The sequence below is a fragment of the Panthera onca genome, chromosome E3, assembly GCF_046562875.1.
Source record: "Panthera onca isolate mPanOnc1 chromosome E3, mPanOnc1 haplotype 2, whole genome shotgun sequence".
NCBI lineage: Eukaryota > Metazoa > Chordata > Mammalia > Carnivora > Felidae > Panthera > Panthera onca.
This window is the reverse complement of record NC_138354.1, coordinates 17,931,535-17,955,187: the sequence shown is the minus strand read 5'-3', so window position 1 is coordinate 17,955,187 and position 23,653 is coordinate 17,931,535. Positions and strand designations below refer to the sequence as shown.

Sequence of the window (23,653 nt, the reverse complement as noted above, 5' to 3'; positions counted from 1 at the left end):
GTAGATGCACAGAGCAGGAGGGCAAGTTGCTTTTTTAAAAAATTTATTTATTTTTATTATTATTAGTGTTATTTTTATTTTTATAAAGAAAGGCAGACTGCCACGTGCAGCGCCTCATTTGGATGTGTCTGGAGTCTTGGAAGCTTGACTATCCTACGTTCTCCTACAAATGGACCTTGAGAGCTTGTTTGGAGGTTCTAGCAGGGGAGCGCAGCTACTCATACACTTGTGACCGAAGAACGGTCCTCCTCTGTCAAGGAAGGTCGTCCTCTTCGACCGAGCGCGCAACTTTGGGAGGGAAGCACATGGAGCGGTGAGGGAGGAAGGAGACACCCGCCTAGCCAGTCAAATCAGCCGAATCAACCCTGGCGATCAATGGGGTGACAGATGTCGCAGCCAGATCACCCTCACATCCAAGTTGCTTTCTTATCTCCTTATGTCCTCCTGACCCTCAGGCTTTCTCCTCCTTCCAGCCTTGGCCTTATTATGTCATGGGTTCAACCTGGACACTAAGCATGCAACGCTATTCCAAGAGAATGCAGCGGGCTTCGGGCAAAGTGTGGTCCAGCTTGAGGGATCCCGGTAAGGACCACATGTGGAGGTCTCTGTATTACACTTCTCTTTAACACTTATATACTTGAAAAAAAATCACAATTTTGTGGATTTTTTTCTTGATTTACTTTTTGTATAGGTAATACAGATAGAGAGTTCTAAATTCAAAAGATCCTAAAGAGTGCAATAGTAAAAAGTCTCCTCAGCACATACTCCCTTCCCCCATTCTTTACCCAGGAGGTTCCCTGTCAAATGGTTTCTTGTGGGTCCTTGCAGAGTCTATGTTGTGTGTACCTCCACATTTCCTTAACTCCCATTCCCCACACAATTTGTAGCACACATTGTATTCAAACTACTGCTGCCTATTTTTGTAAATAAATTTTATTGATCCCATCCTCATCCCAACTTGCTATTCGTTGTTTATGGACACTTTGGAGCTACAATGGGAGAATCAAAAGGCTTCAACAGGGAGTATATGGCCTGCAAAGCCTAAAATATTTGCCTATATAAAAAGAATTATGGAAATAGTATTACCTTTCCACAAAAAGTTTGCCAGCCTCTGCTCTATACTGAGCTTCGCATTTTTTTTTCTTAATAGAGCTTGGTAATTTTCCCAGATACATGCATAAAAACTTTACCCATTCTTAAAAAAATTTTCTTAAATGTTTATTTATTTTTGAGAGAGAGAGAGCACAAGAAGGGGAGGGGCAGAGAGAGAGAGAGAGAGAGAGAGAGAGAGAGAGAGAAGGAGATACAAATCTGAAGCAGGCTTCAGGCTCTGGTGAGCACAGAGCCTGATGTGGGACTAGAACCACAAACCATGAGATCATGACCTGAGCTGAAGTTGGACACTTAACCAACTGAGCCACCCAGGTGGCTCATTCTTTTAAATTCTTGCATCATATTCTATTATTTTGAGGTACTATAGTTTACATTGATATTACATTTAAATCTCTTCTTAATAGACATTAGATTGTTTCCAAATTTTTGTGATGTGAAAAATGCTGTCCTTTTGTACATGTGTGAGTATATTTGGAAGTAAATTCCTAGAACTAGGATTCCTGGATCAAAGGAATGCATATGTGATGTTAATAGATGTTTCCAGATTACCCTTGGTGGAGGTGGAAACAGTTTGCACTTACACCAGAAATTTATGGAAACACTTACTTCCCCACCCACCTGCCAACCCAATGTATAATCAAACTTCTTGATCTTTGCAAATTGAATAGGTTAGATATGGTATCTCAATTTAGTTTTAAATTGCATTTATTTATTTATTTATTTATTTATTTATTTATTTATATTTATTTTTGAGAGAGAGAATGTGCAGGTGCTCATGTGTGTGAGTTGGGAAGGGGCAGAGAGAGAGGGAGACAGAGGATCTGAAATAGGCTTCTCACTGTCAACACAGAGCCCTGTGTGATGCTCTAACTCACAAACTTTGAGATCATGACTGAACAGAAGTCAGACTCTTAGCCACCCAGGTGCCCCTTATTTTTATTTTTTATTTTTATTTTTTAAAGCGTTTATTTATTTTGAGAGACAGAGCGAGAGAGCAGGGGAGGGGCAGGCAGAGAGGGAGACAGAATCCCAAGCAGGGTCTGCTATGTCAGGGGCTCAAACTCATGAACTGTGAGATCATGACCTGAGCTGAAACCAAGAGCTGGATGCTCAACTGACTGAGTTACCCAGGAGTCATGCAGGTGCCCCTTAAATTGCACTTGTTTTTAAATGAGAAATGTATTTCCTTTTCTGTGAACCTTTTTCTTATTTGTTGCCCATTTTTCTATTGTTTTATTTCTTTTTTCTTTATTGATTTGTAGGAGCTCTGACTATATTGAGGAAAGTAGTCTGTGGCATGAGTTGCTAATTTCCCTCTCACCAGTTTATTGTTTGTCCTTTAACTTTGTATATGGTAGTTTTTCACATACGGAAATTTAGAAAAAAGTTTTTGTTCTCTATAGTTAAGAATCTGTTTCTTGGTTTGCCTTTCTCTTTTTTTGTCCCTTCGCTTATTTCTTGGTTTCTTAAATTCCACATACTAGTGAAATCATACAGTATTTGTCTTTCTCTGACTGACTTATTTCACCTAGCATAATAGTCTTTATTTTTTAATTTTTTTAATTTTTAACGTTTATTTATTTTTGAGACAGAGAGAGACAGAGCATGAATGGGGGAGGGGCAGAGAGAGAGAGAGAGAGACAGAATCGGAATCAGGCTCCAGGCTCTGAGCAAGCATAATAGTCTTTAATTCCACCCATGTCGTTGCAAACAGCAAGATTTCATTCTTTTTTATGGCTATTAATATTCCATCGTGTATGTGTGTGTATATACATATATATGTGTATATATATATATTATCATCATCATCTTTTTTTTTAAGATTTTATTTTTAAGTAGTCTCTACACCCAGTGTGGGGTTTGAACTCACAACCCAAGATCAAGAGTCGCACACTCCACTGACTGAGCCAGCCAGGCTCAGAATACACCATATCTTCTTTATCCATTCATCAGTTGATGAACAATTGGATTTCTTCTATAATTTGGCTGTTGTAGATAATGCTGCTGTAAACATTGGGATGCATGTATCCCTTTGAATTATTGGTTTTGCATTCTTTGGGTAAATATCCAGTAGTGCAATTGCTGGATCATAGCATAGCTTTATTTTTAACTTTTTGGGGAAACTCAATACTGTTTTCCAGAGTGGCTGCACTAGTTTGCGTCCTACCAACAGTGCGTGAGGGTTCCCCTTTCTCCATATCCTCACCAATACCTGTTGTTTCTTGTGTTTTTCGATTTTAGCCATTTTGATAGGTATAAGGTGATATCTCATTATTTTTTTAATGTTTATTTATTTTTGAGAGAGAGAGAGAGCATGTGCACAAGCAGGGGAGGGACAGAGAGAGAGGGAGGGAGACAGAGGATTGGAAGCATGCTGACAACAGAGAGAACTCACGAACCACAAGATCATGACCTAAGCCAAAGTCAGATGCTTAACCAACTGAGCCACCCAGGTGCCCCCAAGGTGATATCTCATTGTAGTTTTGATTTGCATTTCCCTGATATCACATACAGAAATTTATTTAAAATGACTGAATTTAAAATGGTTGAATTTATTCATCAAAAATTTTTCTTTAAATTCCAGTATAGTTAACATACAGTGTTATATTAATTTCAGGTGTACAATATAGGATGCAACAACTTTTTTTTAAAATTTTTTTTAATGTTTATTTTTGAGACAGAGAGAGACAGAGCATGAATGGGAGAGGGGCAGAGAGAGAGGGAGACACAGAATCAGAAGCAGGCTCCAGGCTCTGAGCCATCAGCCCAGAGCCTGATGCGGGGCTCGAACTCACAAACCGTGAGATTGTGACCTGAGCTGAAGTCGGATGCTCAACCGACTGAGCCACCCAGGCGCCCCAGGATGCAACAACTTTTTAATGACTTCTTGGTTTTGTGTCATTCTTAAAGAGGCCCTTCCCCTTCCAATATTTAAACTTTTCCCATTTTTTTCTTTGCTGAATCTTCCTCCTATTTCAGGGAATTGGGAAATACTGAGGGTTGTCTCTTCTCACTTTCCTTTGAGTGGCAGAACTTTCATGGTCTCCTTCTTTCCCACATGCCATGGTTTTCTCTTGTCCCTGTAGTGATCTTTTCCTAACTCTCCCCCCAGGTTGGTGGTTGGAGCCCCCCAGGAGATAAAGGCTGCCAACAAAACAGGTGGCCTCTACCAGTGTGACTACAGCACGGGCAAGTGTGAGCCTATCTCCCTGGAGGGTGAGTCACTGCCCCTCCCTGGGATCCAGGGCTAGGCTTCCACCTGTGTGTACACCTGAACTTGCCAGGCATTCCTTTTGTTCTGAGTGTCTGTAGTTGGGGGCTCAGGCATCCAGTTCATCAGTCTCTGTGCTGTATGCAGACTCTACCTCAGATACTTTCAGGCACCCCCTTCATGTTCCTTTCCTGTGACTTAGGTTCACCTTGATCTGTTTAGTCTGCATGTCTCCCAGGTTAAAGTGACCTCTGTTGACCTTCACATAGCCCATTTTATGCCCCTGAAGGTGACCATGTATATATATATGTCTCCTCAGTCCCCCTGGAGGCTGTGAACATGTCTCTGGGCCTGTCTCTGGCATTTGCCACCAACCCTTTTCGACTGCTGGTGAGTTGTCCTGGGTCATGGGATTGTTCTGAAAGAAGGAGTTAGGGGCTTATGGCTGCTGGGGCTGGGGTCGTGGAGGGTGGTGATGCTGAGGTAAAAGGACAGGAAGCAGGAACAGCCCCTCCCACATGCAACCTTCCCCCAGGCCTGTGGTCCCACTGTGCACCAAACTTGTAAGGAGAACACCTATGTGAATGGCTTATGCTTCCTGTTTGGATCCAACCTATGGCAGCAGCCCCAGAGTTTCCCAGAGAGCCTCAGAGGTAGGTGGACTTTGGCAAAGAATACAGATGGGCAGTGTGAGCATAAGGGCAGGACTGGGATGGGGACTATTCACAGCCTGAGGGGTGACTTAGGGATCTAGGTGCAGAAGTGGGAGGCAACTAGGTTCCAACAGAGATGGTAGGAGTTGATGCTAGGATTTTGCACTTTAAGAAAAGTCCTGATATATAAATATAAATATAAATAATATAAATATAAATAATATAAATATAAATATAAATATAAATATAAATATAAATATAAATATAAATAAGGAAAGTCCTGATATGCCCACTCATCTTTGTGAGATGATGTCCCAACCATTGTCCTTAGAATAAGTGCCTAAGTCTCCTAATCATAGCCTTTGAAGCTCCTAATGGTATGGCTTCTTCAACTTTTCTCCCATCCATTCTACCTCAGCCACTGTGCTCCAGCCACTCTGGCTGTCTTTCTTCAAGAACAACACCAAGTTGTTCATGTCTGTACATGCACTCACTATTGCACTCACTATTCCTTCAGCCTGGAATGCTCTTCCCTCAGATCTTACCTGGCAACCCATTATTGTCAACTCAGCTCAAATGTCACTTCTTCAAAGAGGCCTTTTCTGAGTGGATCTTCTAATCTTTTCCATCATCACTCCCTACCACATTGTCCTACTTTACCATTTTCATACTTGTATGTACATATTTTACTTGTTTATTTTATGTCCTTTCTTCTGGAATGCAGGCTTCATGATAGCAAGGATACTACTGTCCAGCTTGTTCATTGTTCTATACTCTCATATCTATTGCTGCTTAACAAATTGCCCCTGAACTTAGTAGCTAAAAACAATAAATGTTAATTATATTACAGTTTCTATGGATCAGGAATCTGGGTATGACTTAGCTGGGTAGCTCTGCCTTAGGGTTTTTTTTTTTTTTTTTTTTTTTTTTTTTTTTTTTTTTTTTTTTTGTGAGATTGAAGTTAACTTGTTAAACTGGAGCTGTGGTCTCATCTGAATGCTTGACTGAGAAAAGATCCACTTCCAAGCTCATTTACAAGATTGTTGAACTGAAGGCCTCTGTTTTCACTGGCTGTTGCTGGAGGCTTCTCTCAGTTGTTTGTCACATGGGCTTCCCTATAAATAATCTCATAACTGCTCCCCATAGAGCAGCTGGCTTCCTCCAGAATGAGTAAACAAGGGATTAGGAGAGCAAGAGGGAGAGAAAACACCCAGGGAAGAAAACACAGTAGTTTCATAATCTAATCTCAGAAGTAAAAACACATTACTTCTGTAATTTTATATTTCTTTGAAGTGAGTCAAAAAGTCTAGCTCACACTCAAGAGAAGGGACTATGCAAGGGTGTTATTTCCATGAGGTGAGAATCTTGGGGACCACCTTAGTGGCTACCTACCACATTCTTGTTCCCCAAGCATTTGTTGACTGAAAGAGTGAGTGACTGACTGAATCTTTTTTTTCTAAACTACTTTTTGCCACTTATTTCTTCAGCTGCTTGGCCTTCTTTTTCTTGTCTTCAAGTTGGTTCTGGAAACAAGGGCAGATATGTCTTCCTTTTGTAAGTTTTTTTTTCTCTCAAGCTCTGCTCCTTTGTACTTTACTCTCAAAAGATAACCTTCCTTCTTCACAAAGAAAATCAAAGTTGCCAGGGATGAACTCCCTCCACTTACCCCTTCTCCTTGTTCAAATTTTGCAATGGTATCACCCTTGGTTTTAGAGAAAGACCTGTCTCTCCACCTTTCCATGAATCACTCTTTTCTCTGGGCTTTTGAGGCTCTCTCACCTCACCAACTTGAAATCCACATCCTAAATCTTTCATTCTCTCTAGGAGCTTAAATTTCTACCCCTCTTTTGAATGTAAACATGCTCATGCTTATCCATATCTTAAAATCAATCAACCACCAAAATTAATAGCACTAAAAATACCCTTCCCTCTCCTTGATCTCCTCTATATCTTCTGCCATTTCTCCTTACCTTCACCACCACACTTCTTGAAAGGGCTCTCTCTCCTTGTTTCCATTTCCCCCATATCACCATTCTTCACCCTCTGACATCTGGCTTCTGCTCAACCATCATATAAATCTTCCTCTTGCAAATGGCACTTATGACTCCCTAAATGCCAAATCTCTTTTCTGCCCTCATATTTACTGACTTTTCTGATGTGACTTACAGATCATCTCTTCTTTCCCAAAACAACTTGGCTCTAGATTTCTCCCTTCTCCTCCCTTCCCCTCCTCCTCTCCTCTCCCTTCCCCTCCCTCCACCTCCCCTCCTTCCTCTCCTCTCCCTTCCTCTCCCCTCCCTCCCCTTCCCCTCCCCTCCCCCTCCCCTTCCCTTCCTTCTCCTCCCCTCTCCTGCCTTCTCCTCCCCTCCCCTTCTCTCTTCTGTCTTTGCTTCTCCCCCTGCCAAGGGCTTCTGTTAAGCTTCAGCTCCAGGCAGTCTTCCTCTGCCTTCTTTGCATGCATAGGGGGTACCAGGTTATAGCTTCTATTCTTGTCCATTTGTTCTTCCTGCCCAATCACATCCAGTTCTGTGGCTTCAGCTCTCACCCTCACATTTCTCTCTTCTGTTTTCACTCTCAGGATTCAATACTTTTCTTTTCTTTTTTCTTTTTTTATTTTTTTTTCAATATATGAAATTTATTGTCAAATTGGTTTCCATACAACACCCAGTGCTCATCCCAAAAGGTGCCCTCCTCTATACCCATCACCCACCCTCCCCTCCCTCCCCCATCAACCCTCAGTTGGTTCTCAGTTTTTAAGAGTCTCTTATGCTTTGGCTCTCTCCCACTCTAACCTCTTTTTTTTTTTCCTTCCCCTCCCCCATGGGTTTCTGTTAAGTTTCTCAGAATCCACATAAGAGTGAAAACATATGGTATCTGTCTATCTCTGTATGGCTTATTTCACTTAGCATAACACTCTCCAGTTCCATCCACGTTGCTACAAAGGGCCATATTTCATTCTTTCTCATTGTCACATAGTATTCCATTGTGTATATAAACCACAATTTCTTTATCTATTCATTGGTTGATGGACATTTAGGCTCTTTTCATAATTTAGCTATTGTTGAAAGTGCTGCTATAAACATTGGGGTACATGTGCCCCTATGCATCAGCACTCCTGTATCCCTTGGGTAAATTCCTAGCAGTGCTATTGCTGGGTCATAGGGTAGTTCTATTTTTAATTTTTTGAAGAACCTCCACACTGTTTTCCAGAGTGGCTGCACCAGTTTGCATTCCCACCAACAGTGCAAGCATCTTCTAAATTTTGTTGTTTCTTTTTCACTTGTATTTCTTCCTTCATCTCTGTGATTCTACTTGCATTCCTTGAAAAATTGTTTATTTTTTGTTGTTATTCAAAAGTAACATTGACATATTCTACAGATGCCTTCCTCATGGTGACTGCCATCTTGAGACTGTGTCCATGTTTTTATTAAGCTTGGAGCATGGGTTGCATATTGTTTACTTTTTTTTTTCACTGCTTAGTAGAGGGTTGACATGGAAAAGAATTAATCCCAGTCTCTAATACTTAATCAGTTCATGCTTTTTCTCCTGTTTCTCAAGAGTGCCCTCGGCAAGACAGTGATATTGCCTTCTTGATTGATGGTTCTGGTAGCATCGTTCAGAGTGACTTTCAGAAGATGAAGGATTTTGTCTCAACTGTGATGGGTCAATTCAAGAAATCCAAAACCTTGGTGAGGGCAAATGGGTTGGTTAGGAAATAGTTCATATAAAGCTGGCAAATCCATGGCAACCAGTCTGCCACTTTTCTCTTTTACTTCTATTGCAAAATTGCCAATTGATCATGTTTTCTTTCATGATCCTCTTTCCTGCTCTTTCTGGATGCAGCTTCAGCATTCTTCCAGCCCTCTGTAAAGCAGGCAGCTCTGACTAATTGATAAGGGTTGGCATGGGAGATGAAACCTACCTGTCATCTCTGGCTGAGTTCTAGTATTTAGAGGTGGGAGCTGGTGGCGGATCTCTGTCCTGGTGTGACAGAAGAATTGTGGGCAGTGTAGAATTTGGAGGGATTTGGAGACTTGAGTGTTTCAAGATTTATGTAACATTTCCTAGGAGGTGGGTAAGTGTGAGGAGGGACACTTTCTCCAGGGTAATACCAGATGCCTGTTCCCAGTTTTCTTTAATGCAGTACTCTGAAGAATTCCAGACTCATTTCACCTTTAATCAATTCAAGAAAAACCCTAACCCATCATTGCTGGTGAGGCCAATAAACCAGTTGCGTGGGCGGACACACACTGCCACAGGAATCCGCAAAGTAGTGTAAGTTCTTTTCTTAGGATGGAAGGAGGAAGTGATATTTTTTAGTTGGGATTTGAAGAATGAAGGCAGTTGTTCAGACAGGGATGGGGTAAAGGGTATTTATGGTGGGGGGAACAGCATGAGTAAAGGTGTGGAGGAGGGACTCTGCATTGTATGTTCATGAAATACAAGTTGTGAGTAAAGGTAGGAGTGAAGGGGAGACGTGAGGGTAAAGCTAGAGGGTGGCCACAGAGATTAGTTGAGGTCAGGTCCCTTAAGGCAACTGAAAAGCCAGTGGGGATCCACTGAAGGTTTTAAGCAGTGGGGAGATGTCACCACATCTTGTTTTGGGAAGTTCACTCTGGTGTGTGTGTGTGTGTGTGTGTGTGTGTGTGTGTACGTGTATAGAGGTGAGGGTGGGGAATGGGACAAAAGTATAGGAAGGTGAGCTAGAGACCCGTTGCATCAAACCAAGAAAAGTTTGTGAGGGCCCAATTAAGCTTAAAAATTTTGTTTTAATTTAAAATAGTTTAAAAAAATCAATATATGCAAAAGTATATAAATGCAGTGAAGATTTCTTTTCCTTCCACTCTTCTACCTTCTCCTGTTGCCTTTCCAGGTCATGGGGCAGCCACATCTCAGTGTTCATTCCAAGGGAGCCCAAACCCCTCCTAGCTACATCGGAACCAGTGACTGCTGATGCTTCCTCCTTAGCATTAAGAGTATCTCTATTCACATTTGACTTTTCTTTCCTCTTCCCTGGACAGAAGAGAATTGTTTCAGAGCAGTAGTGGAGCCCGGGAGAAAGCCTTTAAGATCCTAGTAGTCATCACGGATGGAGAAAAGTTTGGCGATCCCTTGGAGTACAAGGATGTCATTCCTGAAGCAGACAAAGAGGGGATCATTCGCTATGTCATTGGGGTAGGAAATGTGGCTCTCTGGCCTGAGCTTCTGTGGCCTGATGCTTCTACTTGGATACACCCTCCCTTCAATTTGTAAATATCAGTTAAACCAAGGTGGGGCAAGGTCACTGCTAGCCCACATGAGCCTGTATCAGTTAATTATTGTTACAATGATGCAGTACAACAAATTATCTCAGATTTCAGTCCTTTAATTTTTTTAACAATTTATTTTTATTTTTGAGAGGGAGAGAGAAAGAGAGAGAGAGGGAGACATAGAATCTAAAGCAGGCTTTAGGCTCTGAGCTGTCAGCACAGAGCCTGATGCAGGGCTCAAACTCATGGGCTGTGAGATCATGACTTGAGCCAAAGTCGGATGCTCAACTGACTGAGCCACCCATGCGCACCAGAATTCAGTCCTTTATTTAAAAAAAAACTTTTTTTAGGGCGCCTGGGTGGATCAGTCGGTTAAGCGTCCGACTTCGGCTCAGGTCATGATCTCGCGGTCCGTGAGTTCGAGCCCCATGTCAGGCTCTGTGCTGACAGCTCAGAGACTGGAGCCTGCTTCAGATTCTGTGTCTCCCTCTCTCTCTCCACCCCTCCCCTGCTCATGCTCTGTCTCTCTCTGTCTCTCAAAAATAAATAAACATTAAAAAAAATAAAAAAAGAGCAAGTGTAAATGTTTCAAGCACTTTTTTTTAAAGCATCTGTCTGAATCATGTATGATAATATCCATTGGGTGAAGCGAGACACATAGCCGGACCCAGAGACAACAAGCAGGGCAGATTGCTCTGCTGTAAATAGGAGGATACAGCAAAGTTTTGGGGGAAAGGGCTTGGATATAGGAAGAGGTATAGAGTTGGGGATCATCAGTGTAATCAAACTACCACAGTACCTTGTATGACATAGAAAAAGGTATCATCATGGGTACATGGGTTGGCAAGTAGGAAACTCCTTCATATAGAGAAAAAGACTCTCTTTACTCTGGGGAGAGGTCAGCTCCATACCAGGAGGCATAGCACAACAAAGGGACCAAAAGCTAATTTCTCCCTTGACAGAATGTTCTGTGCAGTGCATAAACTGCCCTACTATACTTGGTAGCCCTGTCTCTATTCTGGTGCACTTCTTCATCTGACAGATATTGTTTCAGATTCTTTTCCCACAGAATTTTCTTTGCTGGATGAGACTGATACCCCCAGATGATGTCTGATTTGGCCTCTATTCCTTGATAACAGGTGGGAGCTGCTTTCAACAGTCCAAAAACTCGTGAAGAGCTTAATACCATTGCATCAAAGCCTCCTCGTGATCATGTGTTCCGGGTGAATAACTTTGAAGCTCTGAAGACCATTCAAAACCAGCTTCAGGAAAAGATCTTTGCAATTGAGGGTAAGCTAAGGTTCTATATTCCTGTAGCAGCTCCAGAGGCAGCTCCTTATCTCCAAACATACATTTCCTCTTTAGTAGCTAGAACCTCTTAACCTTTGATATCCTCTCAGCATTAACTCTTTCTCCATTTCCTCTAGTTCCCAGCAACTCTGGCCTCACTTGGTCATTTCCTTTGAAATCAAAGAATCTAGACTTTATCTTTATTTTGTAAGCCTTGGCTATAGGCTGAAAAATTGGAGGATAGGGGAGCCAAATCTCAGATAGTATTTTTCAAAAAATTTAGATATGCTAGCCAACATTTGTCTGTTTGATTCACTGCTGTATTTCCAGTGTCTAGAATAGTGCCTGGTACATAGAGAGTTCTCAATAAATGTTTATTGAATAAATTAATTCAAAAATTAGGGAAAGGTTCATACACAATCTGGATTTATGGTTTTTCTTGAAAAGTTGGAAGGTTAGACTGCATTCCTACTTGGCAAAAAGAAGGTGGGGCCAAATTGCCACCTTCTCTTTAAAAGGAGTACATGCTTTCTAGTGCAACATAGCTCCCATATGACTCTCTTTTTGTTTGGTCAACATAACATTTGAGTTCTCAGCTCTTCTGCTTTCTTTAATGTAGAAAGTGCTCCTCCTCACAGGTACTCAGACAGGAAGTACCAGCTCCTTTGAACATGAGATGTCTCAGGAAGGCTTCAGTGCTGCCATCACCTCTGTAAGTGGTCCTTTATTAAATTGTGATGGGGCAAGAAGAAGGGGGAGAAGAGGTGCAAGGGTTTGGGTGCTTTTATCTGCAATGGGTACTTGTTGGGAGGCATGTCTTTGATGGGGAGCAGTGGTCCCTTTTCTTTTCCTTATCAGACTTTTTTTTTTTAAATGAGATATAGTGGACATATTATATTATCTTTAGATATACAACATAACGATTTGATGTATGCATGTATTGTGAAATGATCAACACAATAAGTCTGATTAATATCCATCACACATTTAGGTAAAAAATTTATTTTTCTTGTAATGAAAACTTTAAGATTTATATTCTTAGCAACTTTCAAATATCAATCCAGTGTTATTAACTATACTTACCAGGGTGTACATTATACCCCAGACTTATTTATTTTATAACTGGAAATTTGTACCTTTTGACCACCATCACCCATTTTGCCTACCTTCCCAACAAATTGCCTTTGGCTACCACCAATCTGTTCTCTGCATCTATGAGTTCAGTTTTTGTTTTGTTTTAGATTCCATATATAAGTGAGATCATACCATATTTGTCTTTCTCTGACTTGTTTTGCTTAGCATAATGCCCTCAAGGTCCATACATGTTACAAATGGCAGTATTTCCTTTTTTTTATGGCTGGTTAATATTCCATTGTATTATATATAACATTTTCTTTATCTGTGCTTCAGTGGACACTTAGATTATTTCCATGTCTTGGTTATTGTAAATAATGCTTCAGTGAACATGGGGTGCAGATATCTTTTTGAGTTAGTGTTTTCATTTCCTTCATTTCTTTCTTTTCTTTTTCATGACAGTCATTCTAACAGGTGTGAGGTGACATCTCATTGTGGTTTTGATTTGCATTTCCCTGATGATTAGTGATGTTGAGCACTGTTTCATGTACTTCTTGGCCATCTGTATATCTTCTTTGGAAAAATGTCTATTCAGATCCTCTGCCCATTTTTAATTAGAAATTTTTTGCTATTGAGTTGTAGGAGTTCTTTATATATTTTGTGTATATCAACCCCTTACCAGAGATATGATGCACAAATATTTTCTCCAATTCTGTAGGTTACCTTTTCACTTTGTTGATGGTTTCTTTTGTTGTGCAGAAGCTTTTTAGCTTGATGTAGTCTTATTTGTTTATTTTTGTTTTTGTTTCCTTTGCTTTTGGTGTCAAACCCCAAAAAATCCTTGCCATGATCAATGTAAAGTTGCTTACCACCAGTTTTATTCTTGGAGTGTTATGGTTTACGGTCTTATGGTCCATTTTGAATTGATTTTTGTAAGTGATGTGAGATAGTGGTTCAGTTTCATTCTTTTGCATGAGACTTTTCACTTTTCCCAATCCCATTTATTGAGAGACTGTCTTTTCCCCATTGCATATTCTTGAATCTTTTGTTGTAAATTAATTGACCGTATGTGTATGGGTTTATTTCTGGGCTGTCTATGTATTCTGCTGTATTTATCTATATGTTTGTATTTATGCCAATACGATACTGTTTTGATTACTATAATTTTGCAATATAGTTTGAAATCAGAAAACATGATGCCTCCAGCTTTGTTCTTCTTTCTCAGAATTGCTTTGGCTATTTGGGGTCTTTTGTGGTTCCATACAAATTTAGGATTTTTGTTCTATTTCCATGAAAAATGCCATTGAAATTTTGATAGAGATTGCACTGAAGCTGTATGTTGCTCAATCTTGTTCTACCTTCTTTCCCAGAATGATCTCTTGCTAGGTGCTGTGGGAAGCTTTGACTGGGCTGGTGGAGCTTTTCTGTATGGGTCAAAGGACAAATTCACCTTCATCAACACAACCAGGGTAGATTCAGACATGAATGATGCTTACTTGGGTAAGTGGAGATGGCAGGGTAACTCTAAGAAGGGGTCTTGATAGGGCATACCTCAACTAGCATAGACATCACTGGATCTTTCAAAGGCCCTTGGAATAAATTTAAAGACAGAAATTTCAAAATTTCATTTTAGTTATGTTAAAAAAGGGGGATATAGTGCAGGGTCCAGTTATCCCAACCTACTAAGCATGGGGCTACTGCAGTGCCCCTACTCTAAGGATAGGTCTCCTAGAGGGGGGCTGAGTCTGTGAAGGAAAGCACTTATCCTCTCAGATCACCATCTTCAGGTTATGCTGCCGAAGTCATATGGAGGAGCAGGGTGCAAAATCTGGTTCTTGGGGCACCTCGATATCAGCACACTGGCCTGGTGGTGATGTTTAGAGAGAATGCTGGTACCTGGGAGGCCAACACTGTTATCAAGGGTAGCCAGGTAAGTGCAGAGTATGTGGAGCATAAATGTGCAAACAGAGGCATCCTGGGGGCTTGACATTCCAGTATGGGCATCACCAGGTGCCATGTGTATCAGAGTTTTGTAAAGGAGCTTTCAGAGGGCTTTGAGCTGGACAGTCACAAGAATAAGCTTTGTATTTGAGAATGTTGTGTTTTCACTTTTCTAACTACAATAAATAATGACACTTGACTTGTGCAAAGCTTTCTGTGAGTCTCCCTGTGCAAAGAGCTGGTATTTAACCAGTACACAACCAGTATAGCCATATTAGTTATTAGTACATGGAAATAATTCCATATCTGTCAATCAATAGACGCTTTCCTTAGATTAATGCTTTCTTCCCCCTCCCTTGCACTCTGGTCTCTTCCTCATTATTCTTTGAACTTCCCCATGATTCAACAACTATGAGGTGAGACAGGGCATCTCAGGGGAGCTTTTGGACCTACTTCATCTAAGCCCATAGTCAGAGCCTGAGCAATCCTAGCAGTTCAATATTTTGATTTTTTAAAATGTTTATTTATTTTTGAAAAGGAGAGAGAGACAGAGTGTGAGCAGGGGAGGGGCAGAGAGAGAGAGAGGGAGACATAGAATCTGAAGCAGGCTCCAGGATCTGCACTGTCAGCACAGAGCCTGATGTGGGGCTTAAACTCATGAACCATGAGATCGTGACCTGAGCCGAAGTAGGACCCTTAACCCACTGAGTCACTCTGGTGCCCCTAGCAGTTCAATATTTTGAATATCACCCTGAAAAAGCAGTGTGATTGCGTCTTATGTGTGGCATCATATGTGGTGTGAGACACAAAAGTTTCTAGTTCAAATTATCCTTGAAAATTCCTGAAATAGGGTTGCACTCGTGTGTCTGTAGTTCTGTGTGTATTCCTTTCATTTTTATCACTGGCTTACTTTGGTCTGCAATTAATGCATCATATGTGGATACCTGATTGCTCTGATACCTGAACAGCTTGTCATAATTCTTTGCCATAGTCAAATTCTTCATATGGTCTTTTCATAGTTTTTATTAACACATAAAACATAGGTATCAGTGCCTGACACATATAAGGGGTAGGGTGGGGGAGAATACATAGGGGAATTCTAGGAAGTCAAGTGTGAATGTGATGCTACTTCTCTGTTTTAAGTGTGTGTGGTCCAGAATTACATGGAGAAGGCTGGATGGTCAACTCTTTTATCATACACAGGTATTACACATGCAAATTAGAATCAAGGATGATGAATACTAAACTGGGACAGTCTGAGTGTTATGAGAGTAAATGGGAGGGATATCCACACAAGGATGTTAAGGAAAGTTTCCTAGAGAAAGTGACAATTGATGTGGAAGAACTAGAGAAATGAAGAATGTGGAAAGAAGAGGGCCAAAGGAAGGAGAGAGCATGAGACACAGTTCAGAGTGTGTGTATTGGGGTTTGGGGAGTGTGGGTGAAAACACTGGGAAGAACTAGATTAATGTCAAATCTATCACTCCCTCCATTTCTAATGAAATCAGCCTGGTCCATGCCATCATTTCCGTGGACCTAGCTTTAGGTTCCTGTGGGTCTCCCAAAGTCTTATGTTTCCTCTCTTTAATCCATAGAGGGAGGGTGAACTTTCTAAATGAGAAACTGTTGATATCAATCTTCAGTTTAAAACACTTTGTTGACTGCAGACCAATATTTAATAAAAATTTAAATCTATAAAAATGATAATGCATCACAATCAAGTGTAGTTAATCCCATGAATGCAGGGCTTGTTCAATAATGTTCCAGAAATGGACAAGCTGATTATAAAGTTCACATGGAAATGCTAGGGACCCAGAATAGTCAAAATATTTGAAAAAGAAGAATTTCCAATGTCAAAACCTACTACCAATCTACAATAATCAAGACAGTGTGGTACCAGTGTAAAGATAGACCTACAGGTCAATGGAATAGGACGAGGGGCCCAGAAATAAACCTATACATCTATAATCAATTGATTTTTGACAAAGGTACCAAGTTCATTCAATAGGGAACAATAATCTTTTCAACAAATGGTGTTGGGATAACTGGATATCACCTCCCTCAAAATATACAAAAATTAATTCAAAATAGATCAAAGAGCTAAATGTAAGAACTAAAGCTATAAACTTCTTAGAAGGACTCATAGGTAAATTTTTGTAATTTTAGATTTGGCAGTGGTTTCTTAGATATAACACCACAAGAACAATAAACCAAAGAAAAAATAGATAAATTTGGCTTCATCAGATTGAAAACTTTTGAGCATCAAAGGACACTATCAAGAAAATGAAAAGGATGGAAGAAACTATTTATAAACCATATATCTGATAAAGATCTGGTATTTAGAATATATAAAGAACTCTTACAGCTCAACAATAAAGAGACAAAACATGTAATTTAAAAATGGGTATAAGATTTGAACAAACATTTCTCTAAAGAGGATATATACAAATGGCCAATAGGCACATGAAAAGATGTTCAACATTATTAGTTTTTAGTGAAAGACAAATCAAAACCACAATAGAGATATCACTAGAATGACTATTTAAAAAAATAAAAAATAACAAATATTGGTGAGGATGTGGGGAAATGGGAGCCCTCATGTACTGCTGGTGGGAATGTAAAATAATAGAATCTTTTTGGAATACAGTTTGGCAGTTCCCCAAAAAGTTAAATATAGGTTTACTACGTGACCCAGAAATTCCCCTCCTAGATTAGATATATACCTTCCCCCCAAACAAAAATAAATGTTCAAATAAAAACACGAGTGTTCATAGCAACATTATTCATAATAGTCAAAAGGTGAGAAAAATCTAAATGTTCATCAACTTTTGAAGAGGTAAACAAAACGTGGTACATCTATACAATAAAATACTATTTAGTTATAACAAGAATGAAGTGTTGACACATGCTACATGGGTAAACCTTGAAAATTTTATGGTAAGTGAAAATAACCTGTCACAAAATGCTACATATTGTATGATTTCATCCACCTGAAGTGTCTGACTTAGACAAATTCATAGAGCTAGAAAGTAGATTAATCGTTGCCAGGGAAAAGAGGAAAGAGGGAATTGGAGTTGATGCTAACAGAAAGGGTTTCTTTCTGGAGTGATGGAAATGTTCTGGAATTAGTGCTGATGGTTACACAACATAGTTTATGAACTAAAAACAACTAAATTTTAAATGGTGAATTTTATGTTATGTAAATTTTATCTCAATTAAAAAAAGCTATTCTGAGAAAAAGAGCAATCAATGAAATTTACCATAACAGCAGACTAAAGAAGAAAAAAAAATCTTAATAGATACAGAAAAAGAATTTGACAAAATACAACATTCACTCATGATGTTTAGTTCTCAGCAAACTAAGAACTAACATTTTTTGAGTTTTGTAAAAAAAAGTACAGCAAGCATCACACTAAAAAATAAAAGAGAACTTTTCCCCCCTAAAATTGGAAATAAGAATATTCACCTTCATAAGTAAGTAAATGAATAAAGAAAGAAAAGAAAAGAAAAGAAAAGAAAATTCACTTTTACCACTCCTATTCAGCCTTGTACTGACAGATGTAACCAGTGCAACAAGACAAGAAAAAGGGGGAAAAAAAGCATACAGAGTGGAAAGGAAAAAAATAAAACTGTCTTATTTGCGGATTACATGTTGCATGGAAAATCCTAAAGAATCTACAAAAAAAGCTCCTATAATTAATAAGATATTTCATTAAGTCATACAGAGAAAGACAAATACCATATGTTTTCATTCTTACGTGGATCCTGAGAATCTTACCAGAAGTCCATGGGGGAGGGGAAGAAAAAAAAAAGAGGTTAGGGAGAGAGCCAAAACATAAGAGACTCTTAAAAACTGAGAACTGAGGGTTGATGGAGGGTGGGAGAGAGGGGAGGGTGGGTGATGGGTAGTGAGGAGGGCACTTTTTGGGATGAGCACTGGGTGTTGTATGGAAACCAATTTGACAATAAATTTCATATTAAAAAATAAGCTATTTCAGTAAGTTCTTAGGTTACAAGATGAATATATAAAAATCACTTGCATTTCTATACTGCCAATGAACATTTGGAAATTTATTTTTTATTTTTATTAACTTGTTATATTTTTTATTTTTTAAAATTTACATCCAAATTAGTTTGCATATAGTACAACAATGATTTCAGGAGTAGATTCATTAGTGCCCCTTACCCATTTAGCCCATTCCCCCTCCCACAACCCCTCCAGCAACCCTCAGTTTGTTCTCCATATTTATGAGTCTCTTCTGTTTTGTCTCCCTCCCTGTTTTTATATTATTTTTGTTTCCCTTCTCTTATGTTCATCTGTTTTGTCTCTTAAAGTCCTCATATGAATGAAGTCATATGATTTTTGTCTTTCTCTGACTAATTTCACTTAGCGTAATACCCTCCAGTTCCATCCACGTAGTTGCAAATGGCAAGATTTCATTCTTTTTGATTGCTCCATTGTACATATATACTCCATTGTACATATATACCACATCTACTTTATCCATTTATCCATCGATGGACATTGGGCTCTTTCCATACTTTGGCTATTGTTGATAGTACTGCTATAAACATGGGGATTCATGTGTCCCTTCGAAACAGCACACCTGTATCCCTTGGATAAATGCCTAGTAGTGAAATTGCTGGGTCATAGGGTAGTTCTATTTTTAGCTTTTTGAGGAACTTCCATACTGATTTTTAGAGTGGCTGCACCAGCTTGCATTCCCACCAACAATGCAAAAGAGATCCTTTTTCTCCGCATCCTCGCCAACATCTGTTGTTGCCTGAGTTGTTAATGTTAGCCATTCTGACAGGTGTAAGGTGGTATCTCATTGTGGTTTTGATTTCTATTTCCCTGATGATGAGTGATGTTGAGCATTTTTTCATGTGTCGGTTGGCCATCTGGATGTCTTCTTTGGAGAAGTGTCTATTCATGTCTTTTGCCCATTTCTTCACTGGATATTTGTTTTTTGGGTGTTGAGTTTGATAAGTTCTTTGTAGATTTTGGATACTAACCCTTTATCTGATATGTCGTTTGCAAATATCTTCTCCCATTCTGTCAGTTGCCTTTTAGTTTTTCTGATTGTTTCCTTCGCTGTGCAGAAGATTTTGATTTTGATAAGGTCCCAGTAGTTCATTTTTGCTTTTGTTTCCCTTGCCTCCAGAGACGTGTTGAGTAAGAAGTTGCTGCAGCCAAGATCAAAGAGGTTTTTGCCTGATTTATCCTCGAGGATTTTGATGGCTTCCTATCTTACATTGAGGTCTTTCATCCATTTTGAGTTTATTTTTGTGTATGGTGTAAGAAAGTGGTCCAGGTTTATTTTTCTGCGTGTCACTGTCCAGTTTTCCCAGCCCCACTTGTTGAAGAGACTGTCTTTATTCCCTTGGATATTCTTTCCCGCTTTGTCAGAGATTAGTTGGCCATACGTTTGTGGGTCAATTTGTGGGTTCTCTATTCTGTTCCATTGATCTGAGTGTCCGTTCTTGTGCCAGTACCATACTGTCTTGATGATTACAGCTTTGTAGTATATCTTGAAGTCTGGGATTGTGATGCCTCCTGCTTTGTATGTCTTTTTCAAGATTGCTTTGACTATTTGGGGTCTTTTCTGGTTCCATACAAATTTTAGGATTATTTGTTCTAGCTCTGTGAAGAATGCTGGTATTATTTTGATAGGGATTGCCTTGAATATGTAGATTGCTTTGGGTAGTATCGACATTTTAACAATATTTGTTCTTCGTATGCAGGAGCATGGAATCCTTTTCCATTTCTTTGTGTCTTCTTCAATTTCTTTCATAAGCTTTCTTTCAGTGTATAGATTTTTCACCTCTTTGGTTAGATTTATTCCTAGGTATTTTATGGTTTTTTGTGCAACTGTAAATGGGATCGATTCCTTGATTTCTCTTTCTGTTGCTTCATTGTTGGTGTATAGGAATGCAACCAATTTCTGTGCATTGATTTTATATCCTGCAACTTTGATGAATTCATGAATCAGTTCTAGCAGTTTTTTGGTGGAATCTTTTGGGTTTTCCATATAGAGTATCATGTCATCTGCAAAGAGTGGATGTTTGACCTCCTCCTGGCTGATTTGGATGACTTTTATTTCTTTGTGTTTTCTGATTGCAGAGGCTGAGACTTCCAATACTATGTTGAATAACAGTGGTGAGAGTGGACATCCCTGTCTTGTTCCTGACCTTAAGGGGAAAGTTCTCAGTTTTTCCCCATTGAGGATGATATTAGCGTTGGGTTGTTCATATATGGCTTTTATGATCTTGAGGTATGCTCCTTCTATCCCTGCTTTCTTGAGGGGTTTTATCAAGAAAGGATGCTGTATTTTGTTAAAAGCTTTCTCTTCATCTATTCAGAGTATCATATGGTTTTTGTCCTTTCTTTTATTGATGTGATGAATCACATTAATTGTTTTGTGGATATCGAACCAGCCCTGCATCCCAGGTATAAATCCCACTTGGTCGTGGTGAACATATTTTTTAAATGTATTGTTGTATCTGGGTGGTGAATACCTTGTTGAGGATTTTTGCATCCATGTTCATCAGGGAAATTGGTCTATAGTTCTTTGTAGTGGGGTGTCTGTCTGGTTTTGGAATCAAAGTAATTCTGACTTCATAGAAAGAGTTTGGAAGTTTTCCTTCTGTTTCTATTTTTTGGAAGAGCTTCAAGAGAATAGGTGTTAATTCTTTCTTAAATGTTTGGTAGAATTCCCCTGGAAAGCCATCTGGCCCTGGACTCTTGTTTTTTGGCAAATTTTTGATTACTAATTCGATTTCCTTACTGGTTATGGGTCTGTTCAAATTTTCTATTTCTTACTGTTTCAGTTTCGGTAGTGTATATGTTTCTAGGAATTTGTCCATTTCTTCCAGATTGCCCATTTTATTGGCATATAATTGCTCATAATATTCTCTTATTATTGTTTTTATTTCTGCTGTGTTGGTTGTGATCTCTCCTCTTTCATTCTTGACTTTATTTATTTGGGTCCTTTCCTTTTTCTTTTTGATCAAACTGGTTAGTGGCTTATCAATTTTGTTAATTCTTTCAAAGAACCAGCTTCTGGTTTCACTGATCTGTTCTACTGTTTTTTTGGTTTTGATAGCATTAATTTCTGCTCTAATCTTTATTATTGCCTGTCTTCTGCTGTTTTGGGGTTTTATTTGCTGTTCATTTTCCAGCTCCTTAAGGCATAAGGTTAGGTTGTGTATCTGAGATCTTTCTTCCTTCTTTAGGAAGGCCTGGATTGCTATATACTTTCCTCATATGACCACCTTGCTGCGTCCCAGATATTTTGGGTGGTGGTGTCATCATTTTCATTGACTTCCATATACTGTTTAATTTCCTCTTTAACTTCTTGGTTAGCCCATTCATTCTTTAGTAGGATGTTCTTCAGTCTCCAAGTATTTGTTACCTTTCCAAATTTTTTCTTGTGGTTGATTTCAAGTTTCATAGCATTGTGGTCTGAAAATATGCACGGTATGATCTCAATCTTTTTGTAGTTACTTAGGGCTGATTTGTGTCCCAGTATATGGTCTATTCTGGAGAAAGTTCCAAGTGCACTGGAGCAGAATGTATATTCTACTGCTTTGGGAAGAAATGTTCTGAATATATCTGTTAAGTCCGTCTGGTCCAGTGTGTCATTCAAAGCCATTGTTTCCTTGTTGATTTTTTGATTACATGATCTGTCCATTGCTATGAGTGGGGTGTTGAAGTCTCCTACTATTATGGTATTACTATTGATGAGTTTCTTTATGTTTGTGATTCATTGATTTATATATTTGGGTGCCTCCACATTTGGCACATAAATGTTTACAATTGTTAGGTGTTCTTGGTGGATAGACCCCTTGATTATGATATAATATCCTTCTGCATCTCTAGATGCAGATTCTAGATTGTCTGATATAAGTATGGCTACTCTGGCTTTTTTTGTTGACCATTAGCATGATAGCTGGTTCTCCATCCCCTTATTTTCAATCTGAAGGTGTCTTTAGGTCTAAAGTGGGTCTCTTGGAAACAGCATATAGATGGATCTTGTTTTATTATCCATTCTGTTACCCTATGTTGTTTGATTGGAGCATTGAGTCCATTGACGTTTAGAATGAGTACTGAAATATATGAATTTATTGCCATTATGATGCTTGTAGAGTTGGAGTTTCTGGTGGTGTTTTCTGGTCCTTTCTAAACTTTGTTGCTTTTGGTATTTATTTATTTATTTATTTATTTATTTATTTCTCTATCTATCTATCATCATCTATCTATGTTTTTTTTTTCCAGCTTTTCTCCCCTCAGAGAGTCCCCCTTAAAATTTCTTGCAGGGCTGGTTTAGTGGTTACAATCTCCTTTAATTTTTGTTTGTCTGGGGAACTTTTTATCTCTCCTTCTATTTTGAATGACAGCCTTGCTGGATAAAGAATTCTTGGCTGCATGTTTTTCTGATTCAACACATTGAATATATCCTGCCACTCCTTTCTGGCCTGCCAAGTTTCTGTGGATAGGTCTGCTGCAAACCTGATCTGTTTCCCTTGTAGGTTAGGGACTTTTTTTTCCCTTGATGCTTTCATGATTCTCTCCTTGCCTGAGTATTTTGTGAATTTGACTATGATATGCTTTTTGATGGTTGGTTTTTGTTGAATCTAATGAGGGTCCTCTGTGCTTCCTGGATTTTGATGTCTGTGTCTTTCCCCAGGTTAGGAAAGTTTTCTGCTATTATTTGCTCACATAACCCTTCTACCGCTTTTCTTTCTCTTCCTCTTCTAGGACCCCTATGATTCTGATGTTGTTACTTTTTAATGAGTCACTGATTTCTCTAATTCTTAAATCATACTCTTCTGCCTTAATCTCCTTCTTTTTTTCTACTTCATTATTCTCTGTAAGTTTGTCTTCTGTATCGCTTGTTCTCTGTTCTGCCTCATCCATCCTTGGCGTCACTGCATCCATCCATGATTGCAGCTCAGTTATAGCATTTTTAATTTCATTCTATTTTTTTTTTTACTCATTTTATCTCCACAGAAAGGGATTCTAATCTATTTTTGACTCCATCTAGTATTCTTATTATCGTGATTGTAAATTCTAGTTCAGACATTTTGCTTGTATCTGTGTTGGTTAAATCCCTGGCTGT

At 39.1% G+C, this 23,653-nt stretch overlaps 1 protein-coding gene across 7 annotated transcripts in view; it reads left to right on the top strand.

Moving 5' to 3' along the window:
* LOC132689373 (integrin alpha-M) overlaps positions 1–23,653 on the top strand; it is a 43,374-nt gene that overhangs the window by 1,175 nt on the left and 18,546 nt on the right. For 4 of the 7 annotated variants that reach the window (XM_060649073.3, XM_060649072.3, XM_078439956.2 and 1 more), the window contains exons 2-12: positions 456–582; positions 4,226–4,329; positions 4,644–4,714; positions 4,860–4,977; positions 8,536–8,666; positions 9,107–9,252; positions 9,999–10,152; positions 11,366–11,516; positions 12,155–12,228; positions 13,961–14,090; positions 14,378–14,520. In XM_060649073.3, coding sequence (XP_060505056.2) covers positions 456–582; positions 4,226–4,329; positions 4,644–4,714; positions 4,860–4,977; positions 8,536–8,666; positions 9,107–9,252; positions 9,999–10,152; positions 11,366–11,516; positions 12,155–12,228; positions 13,961–14,090; positions 14,378–14,520 — 1,349 coding nt within the window. The remainder of the gene's footprint in view (positions 1–455; positions 583–4,225; positions 4,330–4,643; positions 4,715–4,859; positions 4,978–8,535; positions 8,667–9,106; positions 9,253–9,998; positions 10,153–11,365; positions 11,517–12,154; positions 12,229–13,960; positions 14,091–14,377; positions 14,521–23,653) is intronic. The other 3 variants (XM_060649075.3, XM_060649074.3, XM_060649077.3) reach the window with 2 other exon arrangements.